Raw genomic sequence first — 16,315 nt, forward strand, 5'->3', positions numbered from 1 at the left:
TGGTGTTAGTAGGACATGACAAGTACAAAAAATAAGTATTGTCTTTAATGTGATGGGGTTTTATTATTATTATTATTATTATTATTATTATTATTATTATTATTATTATTATTATTATTATTATTATTATATGACCTCATATTAGGATAGCAGATTTATTTTACTCTTTAACACCAGTATGGCATACATGTGTACGTGGTGTGAAGATATCTCTTTATTCAAACTTCATAGAATCTCACACAACTCAAAGATTCTGTTAGTCGAACCCTCCAAACACAGAAAAACCTCAGTATTTAAGCACAATACATGTTACACCCAAAACACATCATGATGTGCCCAGTGACAGACAAGTTATTGCCTAAGACTGGAGTGACCTTGGTCAAAAACTAACTTCTACTGGGTGCAAATGGGTGTGTGCGATACTGATAAGTTAAAAGTTCTTTGTTATATTCCCACTGGCCTTCATACTTCTGTGAAACAGAAATATACGTCATTATGGTACATTTGTGAAACATTCAGTACACTCAGTATTTTTCTATCGGTGTAACAACCATGAAACTTTCTTTCAGTGCCTGAACATGGCTGTGCAAAAACCTAAATTGCAAACAAGGTAATGCAGCTAAAAGCCCTGATTTGTCCAATATCCCTGCGTCATGCTCTACACTAAAACAGTCCATTTTGTTTGTAGATCCGTCTATCACACTCATTGGCCTGTGTGAAATGATGTGCACATAGTTGTGTTCAGTTTGTGAGCGCAGAAACACATCACACACTGCACACAAGATTTCCCAGAACAGCCTTATACAGTTCAACAAAATGGGTTTTCAGCATGATTTCTGCACCTTCACATTTATTAAAGTCCTGGGGTCTTCAAACACATATTTTCTAATTACCAGCATGCTAGTTTTTAACGATTGGATGGTGGCTCACAGTACAACACAGACTGCAACACAAACTGAGGGCTATGGGGATGTAAGTACTGACACCACACACATTGAAACTGCCTCCGATGATGACTAAATCATTAAAGTTGAGAATTAATGTTTGTCTTGTTTTAGGGTCAGGGACATTGTGAATGGAGGTTAATGTAAAATTCCTTTAAAGCATGACGATCTAATGTATTTGTGTGTATTCTGCTGTGATTCACAGGCTCAAAGTGTCTGCTGTTTCACAGCATTTATTTTCTTTCTGACCCCCACCTCTCACTCTAACTTCGAGGCACGAATGATGCACGCACACATGCACTCATCGGTTTGTCAGGTTTCCACATTGTTGACAGTGGCAGCCATCCCTGACATTTACATGCAGTGTGGACAGGACATTTTTCAGAACAGGACAGGAAGGAAAAGGAGGTGAGAGGGATGAGAAAGATGAAGGGCGCTGAGCCGTTAAGTAAGTGAGGCATTAAAATATTCTTACTCAGCAACCACTGCCTGATGTCACATGTGATGTTTAATGCTTGGGCACAGTCATATAACACCCACTAACTGCATTATAGATTATACAGACGTGAAATGATGACATTAACAGAGCAAGTAGGCAGAACCCACTTATTAATTTGGGGTTTTCCACCTTTAAATCCCTCTAAAAGTATATATATTTGAAGTCTTTTACATGATGAATAAAATGTGCTTACTCCTAATTGTCAGTTTTCAGTTTGCAGGATCAGTCAATCAGGGAAGACAGCGCTCAGCCGCCCAGTTGGACTAGAGGCCAGGAGTTGGGGTCATTCTTTCCTCTTAACAATGTTCTTGTCAAAAGATAATGAGTGCTCTTCACTATTAAAATGTCTTCGGGCGTATACATTGCAGACCTGAGTTCAGCACCATATTACTGCTAGCACTTTACTTTCCATAGTTCATAGTCAGCCTCAATTATCGCCCTATTTTCACGAGCAGCTGCACAACTACGTGGTGCTTGTTCACTCTGTCATGACCAGCAGATGTTTGGGAATTTAATGACCAGAGGCAATGACACAGCAGTAGGTGTGGTAGAATCAGGGACAATCAAAGTAACGCTTTTCAGACCTTTTCCAAAGTACTACCTATCCAGACACAGAGCAGTGACAGTTGGAGGGACATTGGATTCCCTGTAGCCATGTTTTACAGCAGGATGATGCATGAAACTGCTTGAACTGAAAGTGCTTGTATGAAGTATTATTCAGTCCGTGACTGAATTTGATCACATAAACTGACAGCAGTTAGTACAGGGGTCCCCAACCCTGGTCCTCAAAATCTACTGTCCTGCATGTTTTAGATGTTTCCCTCTTCCAGCACACCTGGACAGTCATTATCAGGTTTCTGCAGAGCTTGATGATAGACTTATCATTTGAATCACGTGTGTTGGAAGAGGGATACAAGTAAAACATACAGGATAGTAGATTTCGAGGACCAGGGTTGGTGACCCCTGAGATAGTACATATAACCACTTACATAATTTTATTAAACAACACACAAAATACATCATATATTTTAATCTGTAGCTAACATGCACTAGTTTTTCCACTGTGTAGGAGTCTAGATACTCATATCCTTATAACAATCCTAACACAGCTGCTCCAGGTTCCATATGTAGCCTTAAGGGCTGTGGTGTGAATATGCAAAGCAATTATGCATGCGACAAATATAGATACCTTGATCAAATCTTGCATAATCATCTCCTGTAAGACACACACAGGCACCTTTACAGTGGTTTTGATGAAATGGATGGCTGTAGGTAGCTAATGCTGTTGTGATGTGGCCCATAATCTTTTACATTTATTTTTGATCCTTGGATGATTATCACATATATGTGGAATGGATCATTGGACCAATGGACTCACTTTTAGCAAAATTCTTAATTAGACATGTAGTTGGTGACCAAAAGAGTTTTTTCTATTTATTCATGTGGTTTTACAATCCACACTGACTTTCCACCCCCACTCTGATGCCTTTTTAGTTGTTTTGCAGCTGAAAATTCTATTTTCAGTGGTTTAGTTAGTCAATATTCTGAAGCAGAAGTGTACTTCAGGGTGCGGTCATATACTGATATCACTGATGAATGTGATCTGTTGCACCACACATGAACCAAAGAGGACAATAAAAGCTGGACATTAAATTGCTTTGTGAAGGTAAATATTTTTTTTTTTGTAGCTGTACATTTTACAAGCAACACTATTGGGAGCCACAAATTATCAGCCACACTCTTCTCAGATAAAACATGTTTTCCTTCAAGTTAAAGCCTCCCTTAATTTGTTTTGAACTGGCAAGAAATGTGGGTTTTACTCTCGCCTCCACAAGTGATTTTTAAAGCTTTAAGGCTCTTTTGGTAGAAACTTTCCACTGAACCAGCAACACTTGTGTCTATGCCTCTGGCAGTAATAGTTTGGCATTAGTCTCAAAGTTATCCCTAACCCTAAGTCCATGTCTTCTGCTTGCATTTGATGATTTGTTCAGTTAAGGTATTCATGTTAGAATAACCTCTGCTGTTGCTCTGTGTTGTTGAGTCCAAAATCTTTCCAGCTGTGCCCTTGTCTTTAGGTTTTAGTGTCTAACTCTCATTACTTATGCACTTTTTTTGGAGATTCCAGCCTTTTGTGTGAGCAGCTTTTTCCTGTTTTTTGTGTGTCTCTTATGCTGTGTGTGGGTGTACATTTGTGTTTTGGGTTTAGAATTGGGTGGACGATGAACATGTCTAGGGGCCCCCCAGGGGAGGAGCTCACCGATGAGGAAAAGGAGATCATCAACAGTGTACTGGCTCGTGCTGCCATGATGGAGTCCATGGAACAACAGAGGATTGAGTGAGATAGAAAACTATTGTTTCTGTTGCACCAAATCATGTCATCCAAATAAATGTTGCTCAGTGAGTCGAATGTCTGGGGTGTTAACCCAGTGCCAAATCTGAGTCAGTGCTTATGCTGATTTGCATGTGTTCTCAGGCGTCTTTCCACTCGCCTGGATAATATCAAGAAGACAGCGTGTGGTGACGGGCAGTCACACTGTCTGTTGTGCGGGGCATCCTTTGGACCACAGGGGGTCACGGCCGTCCTCTGTGTGCAGTGCAACAAAGTAAGTGGACACAGTATGTTCCTGGGGGATATAAACACACTCAGCACAGGGAAGACTTCTGTTGACTATATTTTCCATAGTGTTGTGTAAACCCTAAGAGGTCTCCTATGGCGAAAAGCATCCACTGAGCCATATGTTAACTTATTCTGACATGCACTGTGTATTTCCCGTTCTTATGAATCGCATTCCCTTTCCTTTTGCTCACAAAACAAGTGAAGGTTAATGCCATATGAACTGTAAAAATGTATATGCTGTGTGCACCTGCCATCCAAGGGCCAACTCTGTGTAAGATTGTGCCTCAGTTTGTGCATGCATGTCTGATGGGGTTTCTTTCTCTGCAGCGTATGTGTAGCAAATGTGGGATTTGGAGCAACAGCAGGGCATGTCCTGTGTGGCTGTGCAGGATCTGCAATGAACACCAAGAGGTGAGGGAGAGGGAAGATGAAGAACGGTGGGTGGGTTTAATGAAATCACAGGCCCAAATTACGCCATTATAACACATTTCTGCTACCAGATTAGCAGCTTTTCTCATGATATGAACCGTTTTCTAGCTTTTAGCCTTGCCTTTTATTGCAGCATTGCATTTCACTGTCCACTGACCTGGAAAATTATCTTCTATTGATACCTCCTCAATACCCAAAGTGAGTAATAGGTAAAGAGTTCTGATTTATTTCAAAACCTGATTTAAGTTAAGAAAACACAGAGTGTATTTTGAACATTATGAATCATGAAGAAAAAAGTCTGTGTTGTGTTTTTCTGCAAATGATGTCATTATACAGCCTTTTGTGTTATGATGATGTCTCTGTGTTGGTTCAGGTCTCTGCCTCAGGGAACTCTGACTCTTTAAATAAATGCACTTTCCTGTCAGTCACACGCAGAGTGACTACTGTGCAATGATGTAAATATGAAGTAGGCTTGTGTCTATACCATCAAATGAAAGAATAGGCAAGAAAACAATAACTGATCAACTGTGTCTATCAATATGTCAGTGAATTTGATATGTAAACAACCAAATGCATGTTTACATGATGGATTGAGGAGACAGATATATTGCTGTTGGTTGGTTTAGAGCGAAACAGAGCAAAAAGAGGCATGTAAGATATGCATGTACAGTAAGTGTATGTTCTGTAAGTAAATATCAGTGTTATTCTTTTTGTGTACATTGTCAGCTGTCTGTTAAGCATAATGACAAAATAAGTTAATGTGACTTCCAGATTAATGATGCACAGTAGAAACTTTTTTCGCAATCAAACCTATAACATCTTGGCATGACATTACCGTGTGTATGTTCCATTTCAGTTCATAGGTAAGGCTAATAGTGGGCTATGCAACATGCTCTTAAATATTTGACAGAGGGTGATGATAAAGCAGTCTTCATTTCATTAGATTACTCTTTTTGACTGGACATTACAGGTACAGAAACGCTCAGGAGCTTGGTTCTTCAAGGGAAGAGAGCAGCAGGTCCTGCCCGCACCCCTCCCACTGACCAGACCTCAACAGTCCAGCACTGAGGGCAGATCTGCTCCTTCAGACCACGTTAGACCACGAGAACCCACTACACAACATCAGGACTCTGGTAACTATGAAGCAAAACTTGGGATAATGTACCATTGTGGGTTGAAGTCACTCCTGTGTTCTCAAAAATTTCTATAATGTTTTCATTACATACATCAGTTGGTTGTTTTAAATAACTGCTGGCTCTTTGGGTGCCCTTCATACAATTGCTTTGTGATGCCCTCCATCACAAAACAGTGACTTAAACTGGAAACTGGGGTTAAAACAAAAAGCAAAATACAATGTTACTCTTGTGGGTTGAACACTGATCACTCACATAAAAATCCAGTAACATGTCTTTACAGCCATAAGCCACATGTCTCTAGTCATAGACACTAAATTATACATTAAATTAAACAGTATGTGCATGTAAATATCTCTTATATTGCCTATAATGATAATTGTGCCAATTTAATTTTGCCTCATCTAAAATTTAAGTGGTTTATCATTATGATTACAATAATTAGTGTATTTAACCATAGATTGTTAGGATAGTGACTACACTTCCAAAGCTATAGTGTTCATGTTTCTTTACACACAATCATGGACACACAACTGACACAGGACGTGAATGTGTAGTGTTGATTTGATCCAAATGCCAAGGTGATTACAATAAACCTGACCCATATTTTAAAAATGTGAATACTGTGCACAGTCACTGACTCAGACTGTTATTTCTGAATAAAATATTCCCCAAATCCATCTTGTCACTCAGTGATATGGAGAAAACCATCTGTGCTTTTGTCTCTTCCTGCTGTCATAACTGTTATGAAGGCATACATGTCTATTACTGTGTCATTCCAGTTGCTTGCTTCACATTTGCACATAATGTAAAACTCAACTTCACACAAAGAAAAAGCTTTTTCACAGTGGCATCACCCAATATTGCTTTTCTTTTATTGGTTTCATTTAAGATGGGTCTTAAATTCTCCTTATCGTAACACTTTGCACGACCACAGAATTTAAAATGCAAATGACAGGAGTGTAGTACTGAAAGAAGTAGAAGTATGAGCCGTGTCTGTAGCAGCGGTACCATTGTGGCAGCGTTCTTCCTATTTGTCTCCTCAGAGCTCGGTGCTGAGCCACAGCCACAACAGTCCTGTGGATCAGAACAATGGGAGCAGACAGCAAGAACAACAGCTGACAGCAGTAATGAGGGTCAGGCCCATCCAGCGACTGTAATGAAGACGGAGAGACATGTGTTAGCCTCCAAACCGCCCAGGGCAAATGTACAGCAGCCTGCCGCCAGCTCAGGTAGCTGCACCTTCTAAGAATAAATCCATCACTAAGGGGCTGCTTTTCAGAAACTGAACATCAACATTAATATATAAAAAGATGTTGCACACATGACTCATTGTTAAATATGTTCTGTAACATTTCTAGCTCCTGTTGTGGACGTGGAAAGCAAATTGTCAAAGAAGGAAGACACGGTGTCTCCTCCAGCTGTGGAGGAAAAACGGCAACCGTTGGTGGCCAGCTCCATTTCATCATATACCCCTGTAACAAGAATTAATCCACCTGTTAATCCACCCGTCAACAACCCTCCACCCCAACGACCCCCGCCAGATCGAACAGAGGTGGAGGACGAGGACTACGACTCTGATGACGCCAGTAAGACTGATGACTCCCCTGATTTATGGAAAATGAAGCCTCCCAAGTGGTTAATTTTTCATTGTGTTTTTTTTTTCATCACAGTTCATGATGTGAATTATTTCTTGTGTAGAAACACTGCAAAAAATCCCACTCTGGAGCAATCAAGAAAAACCAATCATATTAATCTGTCTTAGAGGGTAATTGGATTCTCTAATGAGGGGTCATCTAAAAGTTTCATTTCTTTCTCAGATGTCATATGTGTTCATGTCCTTTTATTCTGGCAGCCACTCTGGGATCTCTGGAGTTCAGTCTCCTTTATGAACAGGAGAACCACACTCTGCACTGTTGTATCGTCAAAGCTAAGGTAACAACTTGACAAATTTACAACTCCAGGGTCATAAACTATATGTGAAATGTGGGCTAAAGCAGGGTTTAGACAAACACTTGATCTCATCATGTTCATAATCTCATCATGCTTTCCTCTAGGGTTTGAAACCGATGGACTCAAATGGACTTGCTGACCCGTATGTTAAGCTGCACCTGTTACCTGGAGCCAGTAAGGTAAAATCACATTAATTTAACTAAAACCTGCACATTCTGATTTGCACTGCACTGTCGGAGTTGCACAGAGCCTGATAAACTGAGAAACAGTCTTGTCCAGTGATCTTAAAATGCAACATAGCTTCTGAAAATGTTGTCACAGCCTGTAAACATCCTGGCCCAACAAAAAAACACCTCTCCACCTGCAATTAACAAAGAAAAGCTCAGGTCCCTGCATCCATCAAACACTTAACGCAGTGATTAATTCAACTGGAAACAAGTTCTTTAACCCTAACTGATGCAGCGAGTCGCTTCTCATTTATTAAATAACCAGTCTGCTGTAGAGCATAAAAATCGGACAATGCCAGGATTCACCAGGCTCATTGGGCTGTTGAAGAAGTGCTTCAGGGAGCATGAGACATCATTTTCACACTTGGATTAGCCTCCACAGAGTCCAGATCTGAACCCCAGTGAGAATATTTTTCAATGTGATGGAGAGGATTTTACACAGCAGACATTCCCATCATCAATACAAGATTTTGGACAAAACTATATGCAGCTGTGGACACAAATAAATGTTGTGGCATTGCAATAAGCACTGACATAGACGATGCCACGGTGAATGTGTCCTGTAATCAAAGCTAAAGGTGGTCCGATGAAATATTATGTGTGACTTTTTTTGTCCTTGCAGTGTGTATTACAAACACTGAAAAAACAAAACAAAACAAAAAAATGCCTCTGTCTGGATCTGCCCAGGTTTCATTAGTTCATGACCTACTGTACCTTTACACCTAGCTTCCTAAAAATTACCTTGAAATACTGCTGACAACCAAATGGAAATAAAAAATTACGTCCTTGGCAGGTGTAATAAACCACTAACTGAAGGTCATGACATTGGATCTGAGTGTGCATATTTATTCGACCAAGAACACAACTGTTTCTTTAACAGTTTTGTGCTGATTTGATAAGTGGTAGTCCTTCAGGTTCAATTAGGAGTCAGAGGACGGGGGCTGGTGGACAGTGTGTGTATATGTTTGTGTTTATGTACATGCTGTACATGTATGTATACATGTGTATAAGAATTGTGGGGGTGCTGGGGGGGTTTGCGGCTGCCTTTATAAGTTGTTGGTTGTTTTGTTTTTTGTCTTTTTTTTTCACTTTGTTTTTTCCTTTTTGTAAGCGACTAAATATATGATAAAACCAATAAAAACTTAAATGACAAAAAACAATTAGGATTCAGAGTAGTTCCCACAATCCTTTCCATCTGTTCCGGCAACACTAACACATGTTGCAGTGTTTGTCCCATTGTCTTCCTCATTCCTCTGTCCATGGCCTCAGTCCTCATCTATATTAACCAGCCCTTTAGATATTGTTTCCTGTCTAACTGTGTGTTGTGCCGTCTCAGCTGTAACATTCCAGCCTTTTCTCTTCTGTTTCGGCCTGACCTAATGTGACCCTGCCTCTGGTCTTTCTGGACTTTGTGTCTGCTCACTTTTGGTGATGGTTGCCCGTGATAACTATCTGCTTGTTTCCAAACTTTACACTGGAAATAATTGGAAAACTTCAGTCTAGCCTTATCAGTGCAGTTTCTACCATCCTGTAAACCTGAACTGTGCCTGCAAAAAGTATTTTTATTTTATGTGAAGGCTACGACAAAAAGGCAAGAGGGGTCCACATGGTCTAAAAAACAAATCTGACATTAGTCCAGTTAGATTCATACTGTCTACTAGAATGTATACAGATTTCCTCTTCTTATTTGCCAGACAAATGGAAAAGAGTTAATTCTTTTACCTTGACATGTATCGGCTAAAAGGTAAAAGAATTAACTCTTTTTCCATCTGTCTGACAAATAAGAAGAGGAAATCTGTATAAATCTGATATTACAAGATATAATATGGATATATTACCCTCTTAAAATCAGAGCACAATTTAATATTCAGGTAACCTGAGTATATTTAAGTGTGTAAAGAGTAAAGGTTCAAGTCTCATGATCTGTGATTCCTCAGGCGACACCACATCAAGAACCATCGTTCATCTATAAGTGATAGAATGAACCAGGATTACTGTGTAGAACCTTTGTCAGGCTCTACAACACAAAGTTATATCCACAAATGCCAGTTCAAAATTTACTGAACCAAAAGGAAGCCTTGTGTTAAATTTTTTTCTTGGCTTGTTGGAATCTGGGATAGAATGTGAAAACCAAAAATATGACAAAACCACAACCTTAGTTCTGAAACTAGTGGAAAAGTTACACCTGAAACACTTCACTACTTGGTGTCTTCAGTCTTTAAGCATCTTTTAAGAAGTATAAAAAGAAATGGAAACTTTGTTGCAATGGTAACCATCTTAAATTCCGCCACTAATTTAGTCTTTGAAAGATATTTGAGGTAACTGTAGAAGCCAGTGTTTTTATTTTATTGCACTTTTCTTATTGATGTCTTCTGTTTGTCTTCCTTAGTCTAACAAGCTTCGCACCAAGACACTGAAAAACACCTTGAATCCTGTGTGGAACGAGACATTGGTCTACCACGGCATCACTGATGAGGAAATGTCACGCAAAACTCTGCGGTAAGACATAGCTATAACAGAACATCCCGTCCATTTCTTATCAATAATCGAAAAATAAGTTTCAATACCTCTACTGTCTGACTTCAGGCTTTCAGTGAGTGATGAGGACAAGTTTGGACACAATGAATTCATAGGAGAAACACGGGTTCCACTGAAGAAACTAAAATTTGACCAGAAGAAGAACTTCAGTGTTTGTTTAGAGCGAGTGATCCCGGTAAGGTTAATATTTTACTCTGTTTGTTTGTCTATATTGATAAGGCTAAGGGTTTTTTTTTTGTTTAGAAGCAGGAAATACCCTCTGAAAAACATAAACCAACACTGCACTGATGCTGCACGCAAAACACACAGTAATCTACAGATGAAAATAGTCTCTAATAAACATAGTGTTGAATTAATGCTTCCTGTGTACTGCAAAGCCCAGCTGTTTTAAGAGATTATAGTTCTTTAAGTAACACGTATATTTGTGCCCTGTTCAGTGTAAATGAGGGCTGAGTGGTACAGACAGGCTTAAGTTGAAAAGTCTATATCTGTTCTGACTTTTAATCACAGCACGATCTTTTAATGCTAAAACATGTTACTTTGAGTTGCAAAGGTGCACTTTGTGTCGCATTTTTGTCATTAGTTGTGTGTTCTCCACTTTCACCTGCATTTTTTCATGTTTCTGTAGTAAATTGTTATGGTTCTGTTAATGCAATCGCTTTTCTCTTAAAGGTGAAGAAGGCTGTCGGAGGTTCAGCTCGCGGCATGGCGCTCTACGAGGATGACGTAAGACACTTACCAGTGATCATGTGCTACTGTTCTATGTATTTTTTAGTTTTAAGCTGCAAATGGTAATTCAAAGATGTCAGCTAGTGTAATTTTGAAGATATGGAGATCTGAATTTAATGGTGTGTGCATTAACCACCATTACAAGATATTATGATAATCTCCGTCTAATCCGTCCGGATACGCACAGAGCAGAGGGGCTTTAGGATCAGTGAAATTAAATATGGTTACTTTGTATTCATGGGTGTGTCTGTATGTGCATTAATAATAGGTTTGTGTATGTGTAGTTGAATGAAAGTGAAGATACGGAGGAGAGAGGGCGTATCCTGGTATCGCTGATGTACAACAGTCAGCAGAGTCGTCTGATCGTGGGCGTGGTCCGCTGTGCTCATCTGGCCGCCATGGACTCCAATGGCTACTCTGACCCATTCGTCAAAGTGTACGCAATATTCATCAGATGTAATATTTTACTGTTTAAAACATCAGGAAATATGGCTTCACATAGTGCAGCGACAAATAAGAAACAAAAAGAGAAAGTTAGGATGATGTGGAAGAGTTAAATGGAGAGGAAAGCAGTAATAATAGAATTTACTTTGACGTTTATTTCATTGTTGACATTATGAACATCATGTTTTATCTGGTGGAAATGTTCATATCCCACTTATGCTGCAACACACTCAAAGACAAGTTGAAGAATTTTAGATTAATAATGAAACAAGTGGTGCCAGGCACAACAAACCCCTCCCTTCGCATGTATTACAGCTTATTTTGGCATTGATCCAGCTGATGTCATCCTGTCTAAGTAAAGGGGTGGGGGGTGGGGTTAAAAAGTCATAAAAAAATTTAACTTTGACCTATTTTTCCCAAACGTAATGAGATCTATTCTGGGTAACTGACAATCTATGAACCCGATTTGGTATGAATTCAACCAATAGTTTTGCTGCTAGAGTGTTAACAGTCAAACAAAGAAACAAAGAAACAAACTGAACCAAAAACAACACTCCTTGCCTTCCCTTTGAGGGGCAAGGTAATAATGAAATTGCCCATAAAGTTGGAATCCTTTTGTTTTCAAACATATTCCTCTTTTTATTCCTATTTCGACACATCAGTCATTACCTTTGACCAGATACAATGATCACACACTGAGCCCCAGTTACACTTTATCAAGAATAAATCACATTGTCACAGTTATTTCACGAGAAGACATAAAAAATATTTTAATCCAACTTTATGGGCAACAGTGTATGTGACTGATATGATTTGACAAAGATCTGGTACAAAAGCAGCATCCAGGAGGGGCCTTAACCTTGAGCAAAGCTGGGCCAAGGATCGGCAGTTTATCAACAAATGCATGAAGAAATTTTTTTTTCCCCAAAAAATCAACAAATGCATGAGAAAATTATTTAAGAAATATAAGAAGGGGTTTGGATGTCACCCTTTACAATGCAGAACAAAATTGTAACATAACGTACTGCGCACTTTTAATCCCCCTCGGCCAAATGTAGTGTAAGATTCTGTTGAAAGTTACTGCCCTATAATTTAGATTAGATTGTCTTTGTGTAAAATTTATTACATACATATTTATATTTAAAAGTACTCAGATATTGTAACTGCACAAGACACAAGGCCATTGGACCTTGAAAAAGTAGGTCAAGGTCATCTATTTTCAACAGGCTTCTGCTCCATGCCAAGATGCATCAACAGTATAAATTTGGTGCAGATATGTCAAATCATTCTTCAGAAAATGTGATTATGTTGTTGAATGGACAGACAGACAGATGACAAAACCATTACAATACCCCTTTGGCCAGAAGTTGGCCGAGGGGTAATAAAAATTAAATGAATGAAGGTCAGTGTAAAGGACAAGGGTTCTAGTCAAAGCTGAATACTGTGACCTCTGAGCCCACATTCAGAATCAGATTCAGAATACTTTATTAATCCCAGAGGAAGCTGTTGAGAATTCAGATAAGAGGCTGAGGATTACTGTACCTTTAAGACCTACAATATGGAGTTACAGCCACTTCAGGAACCCTTGCGTTTTAACTCTGTCCATAAGTGTTGTCGACCTCTCTGGGCTCACAGGCTTCTGGAATGGAATGTGTCTCAAACGCTTTGTAACACAAACTGCACCAGAGACCCCCATCTTTTTCATACACTGAAACTTGTTTGCAGAAAAATTTCATTACAAGAGGTAATGCTTTACTGTTCCAACTTTTTTGGAACATTTTCTTGAATGTGTTAAAAGGCCTGAATGTCAAAAGGAAGTAAAGTGGACCAGACAAAATGTGTTCATACCGCCTACAATACAATTAGTAAAATCTAGAATAGAATAGAATAGAATAGAATAGAATAGAATAGAATAGAATAGAATAGAATAGAATAGAATGGAGAAAAACAGTGCAAAAAGAAAAACTGTATATAAAACTATCACACATAAATTAGACTGAAAATATATACTGAAAAATATGGACAATATACAAAAATACAAACAAATCCTAAAATATACAAAGGCCAGCTGCAGATAGAAGAAATATATACAACATATAAAACATATATATGAAGTAAAATTAAAAACAAGGTGCATCTAATATGACTACTTTGTTTTTCATGTATATTTTCCACACTATCCCAGTTTTTTTATTCTGGGTTCAAGGTTGCAGACAGATAGAAAATTACAGAAAAGCAGAATGAATACAGGAGAGGCACAAGTCTGAAACAGTGCTCTGGGCCTTTATGAGTTAATATACTGTAGGTGGCACAATTATCTGTTTGGGGTTTTTTTTGTGAATACTTCACAGAGTTAATTGTGTAATAAATGTGCTTCATAGTCTTCACATCCATTGTAAAGTTGACAAAAACTTATTTTTATTTTGTTTTTGGATTGTGACTAATTTCCAATACTTTTTTCAAAACAGTACATGCCTTATGTGTTCTTTTGTGTTATAGATGTCTGAAGCCAGATATGGGAAAGAAAGCTAAAAACAAGACTCAGATAAAAAAGAAGACTCTTAATCCAGAGTTTAACGAGGTCAGTTCTTTCCAAACCGCTGCTTTATTCACACATGCTTGTCTTCTTCACTGAATTGCACACATTTCCCTCATTTTGGAACAACTTCTGTCATTTTCTGTGCCTCAGGAGTTCAGTTATGAAATAAAGCATGCAGAACTAGCCAAGAAAACTCTGGACATCTCAGTGTGGGACTATGACATGGGCAAATCTAATGACTTTATTGGTACGTACCAGTTAGTAGTAAAATTTGTCTTTTTTTTTTTTAACCATTTATTTTTATTCTAATGGTTTACTTTTCCATCTTCTTTCAGGGGGATGCCAGTTAGGTATCCAGGCTAAAGGTGAATGTTTGAAGCAGTGGTACGAATGCCTGAAGAACAAAGACAAGAAGATTGAGCGCTGGCATGTTCTGCTGAATGACAACAGTGTTCAGTTTGATGATTGAAAAGTTTCCCTCAATTACATGTATGTGTTTTTTTCTTCCTCAGTCTCCCTGTGCAGAGTATTGTCCTCCTGTGGAAAGGGGTTTAAGGATATTTCCCTTTATGTTAATGTATGTAGTTGTTAAGTTCAGTGAAGTTTTGGCCCACGTGGAGGTCTTCTTCATGTCACAAATCAGAACTAAAAAGCTGTTATAAAATATCAGAAATCGCATCATATAGTTAACCAAGCGTACTTTTCATGCAGCGATGACTGAATGGAGCTGTTATCATACTACATGAAGCAGATAAAACTCTTGTTATCATTGTAAGATGGTATGTTGTAATGAAGTGTGCCTCCAAGCTCAGACCCAACAGAGGGAATTCTGTCTCTGACCTCTTTTCTCATGTTGATCTGTGCTCCTGTCATACGAGATTATGTCAGCTGATCTACGTGACGACATTGTTCTAGTGCTTGCATCACCGAGACATTAATTTCACTTGTGTTATTATTGTGCATTTATTGTGCATCCTGAATATGTTAAATATTTAATGGGACAATTAATGCTGTTTTGTTACCAGAATAATGTGAATAATAGCATTCTTTTGTTGTTAATGTGCAATGCATTGCTTTTGAGATCATGAAACGTACATATTCATCATTATCATTATCATCATCATTATCATCACTACCTTCTCCTGTGCATGTGTGAGCTCTAGGACTCTCTGCTGGAGAAGTGCCCAAAATGCTTCTGCATGATATTTAATTAAAACAAATTCAACATCCATTGTTATAGAAAATCTATATAATCTGTTTGATCAGCAGGCGGTTATTCAGTGTGCACCAGTGATTTCACTACATACTCAGCATTCCTCTCTCTGTAAACAAATCAATGCATGTCTTCTTTCAGACTCATGTTGTACACTTGGTAAATAAATAAACCAATAAACACACCATGCTACTCCCTTCGCTCTTCCTTGCTTGATGTGTTGGCAGAAAACTTTGTCTGAATCAGGTGAGGTTTGAACCAATCAGCTCAGAAGGACACGCGGCGAAAAATTTTGTGAACTTTGGCTTTGCTTGATAAAACTTGTCTTCTCTCCAAGTAGGTAAAAGTTTATGGACCCGCTACACTTTGTGTCTTTGATTTCAACTGTGTTTCATTATCAGTTCTAATCTCATAGTAGGATAAATTTACTAACATTTACATTTAGCAGAAATACTTGATCTAATTGATCTGCTCTGAGGGCAAAAACCTTACTCACAAACTTGTAGAATTATTTAATGTGTATGGATGAAGCTGAAAAATGGTCGTTCACAGTATTTTTAAATCTCAAGTGGAAAACTGATTTTTTTTTTTTTTTTTTTTTTTTTAAAGAGACAAATCAGTATCTAAAGTCTAAGAAACTAGGAAACCAGAGGACAAAGGGCAAAAATTCGTCTAACTCCATATTTAATTGACCTTAGTTTTGTCCAGTCATCCTCCCCTATCAAGGGTGGAAGCAAATCATTAAAGCTTTAATGATAACTGACATTATTGTCCTTTGGGGGCGTCACATTTCTCCGACCCATTGCCATTAATTCAACAAAATCCTAGTCTTCTACTGATAAAATGTCACCTTTTTCAAAGTTTCTCCTTCATTCAAAAGTACAAATGGGACGCGGTCAAACAAAACACAAACAGACTTATATGATAATACTAATGCTAATAACAACAACAACAACAATAATAATAATAATAATAATAATAATAATAATAATAATAATAATAATAATAACAGTAGACTTATTGGTTTATTAACTTTTTTTGGTGTCATGT

At 38.3% G+C, this 16,315-nt stretch overlaps 1 protein-coding gene across 2 annotated transcripts in view; it reads left to right on the forward strand.

Annotated features, from left to right (window-relative positions):
* Window positions 1-15,452, forward strand: part of rph3aa (rabphilin 3A homolog (mouse), a) — a 29,866-nt gene extending 14,414 nt beyond the window's left edge. Inside the window, exons 2-16 of one of the 2 annotated variants that reach the window (XM_030150423.1) lie at window positions 3,650-3,778; window positions 3,917-4,046; window positions 4,388-4,471; window positions 5,460-5,622; window positions 6,657-6,854; window positions 6,984-7,211; window positions 7,478-7,557; window positions 7,680-7,754; window positions 10,192-10,301; window positions 10,389-10,515; window positions 11,013-11,066; window positions 11,354-11,505; window positions 14,013-14,094; window positions 14,203-14,299; window positions 14,388-15,452. In XM_030150423.1, coding sequence (XP_030006283.1) covers window positions 3,663-3,778; window positions 3,917-4,046; window positions 4,388-4,471; window positions 5,460-5,622; window positions 6,657-6,854; window positions 6,984-7,211; window positions 7,478-7,557; window positions 7,680-7,754; window positions 10,192-10,301; window positions 10,389-10,515; window positions 11,013-11,066; window positions 11,354-11,505; window positions 14,013-14,094; window positions 14,203-14,299; window positions 14,388-14,521 — 1,830 coding nt within the window. In that variant the 5' untranslated portion in view covers window positions 3,650-3,662 and the 3' untranslated portion in view covers window positions 14,522-15,452. The remainder of the gene's footprint in view (window positions 1-3,649; window positions 3,779-3,916; window positions 4,047-4,387; window positions 4,472-5,459; window positions 5,623-6,656; window positions 6,855-6,983; window positions 7,212-7,477; window positions 7,558-7,679; window positions 7,755-10,191; window positions 10,302-10,388; window positions 10,516-11,012; window positions 11,067-11,353; window positions 11,506-14,012; window positions 14,095-14,202; window positions 14,300-14,387) is intronic. The other variant, XM_030150424.1, reaches the window with a different exon arrangement.
* Window positions 15,453-16,315: the final 863 nt, after the last annotated feature.

This window comes from Sphaeramia orbicularis, chromosome 12 (assembly GCF_902148855.1).
Source record: "Sphaeramia orbicularis chromosome 12, fSphaOr1.1, whole genome shotgun sequence".
NCBI lineage: Eukaryota > Metazoa > Chordata > Actinopteri > Kurtiformes > Apogonidae > Sphaeramia > Sphaeramia orbicularis.